Source organism: Haplochromis burtoni, unplaced genomic scaffold, assembly GCF_018398535.1.
Source record: "Haplochromis burtoni strain Fernald_Lab_line unplaced genomic scaffold, NCSU_Asbu1 Contig_6514, whole genome shotgun sequence".
NCBI lineage: Eukaryota > Metazoa > Chordata > Actinopteri > Cichliformes > Cichlidae > Haplochromis > Haplochromis burtoni.
Genome location: NW_024588874.1, coordinates 1 through 977, shown reverse-complemented (window position 1 = coordinate 977; position 977 = coordinate 1). Strand labels below are relative to the sequence as shown.

At 36.2% G+C, this 977-nt stretch overlaps 1 protein-coding gene across 1 annotated transcript; it reads right to left on the bottom strand.

Annotated features, from left to right (window-relative positions):
* Positions 1 to 304: 304 nt before the first annotated feature.
* Positions 305 to 793, bottom strand: LOC106633025 (proteasome subunit beta type-6-B like protein; the record flags this gene model as incomplete). The annotated part of the gene is given in 1 exon segment (XM_014331793.2): positions 305 to 793. A coding segment is annotated over 1 exon segment (129 nt), but the record flags the coding sequence as incomplete, so codon positions are not given.
* Between the last annotated feature and the right edge of the window lie 184 nt (positions 794 to 977).

Sequence of the window (977 nt, the reverse complement as noted above, 5' to 3'; positions counted from 1 at the left end):
CAGTCTGAAGGATTGCAGTTTGACATGAGGTATGGAGATACCTCATGTCAAACTGCAATCCTTCAGACTATTCTTGTTTTAAATGACTGATGAAAACACATTTTTATAGGTTTTCTTTTTATGTGTCTGAGCATGTGTAATTCAATGTGTGGCTTTAACTCAAACTGTGAAGCACTGTAACTCTGTTTTAAAAAGGACTATATAAATAAAGTTATTATTAATCCTATTATCACTTAAAATTACACAGTTACAATATTTATAGAGCATCACAACAGCAACAATTGCAAGAAAAGACAAAAAATGATTATGGAAATAGAAACATTTTATTTTATTTTTTTATTTTATATTATTTTTGACATGGAAAAACCCCCACAAAGACTTGATGTTTGGTCACATAAAAGGGTGGAAAGTTGATTTCTGTATAAGTATCTCTGACTCTGCTTGCAATTTTGTAATAAAGATTAAACAGTTGTTTTTACAGCAGTGCTTCTAGATTTTCACGTCTTCACTGAGTAGAAAATAACTTGTTTTTCAGGAGTCTGACTTCAGTTGAGTGTTTAACTTGTTACATCCTAAACAGACAAAACAGGTAATACAAGTCCAGCTTCCAAATAACCGCTCTTTGATTTCATTGGTGGTTTCATGGTAGTAGGAACGAAGGCGGTCACTCATCATGGAACTTGGGTAGCTTGTCACCAGGTACAACCACATGCTCCACCCCCTTTTCTGTTACCACCACCAGGTGAGCGACACCCCCGCTGACGTTGTCTCTGCCCATGGCCAAAGCAAGAGCTGTGAGCAGAGAGAAAAGGATGAAGCAAAAACAGGGCAGGAGAGGAAGAAAGGCAGGAATAAAAATATTATTTGAGTTGAACAGTAAGAGGTCATCAGTTTCCAGCATATATACAACTTGTAACATTTACAACTGTGTCACCAACAAACACGAAGTTGGATTTTTCTATAACATCGAAACACCA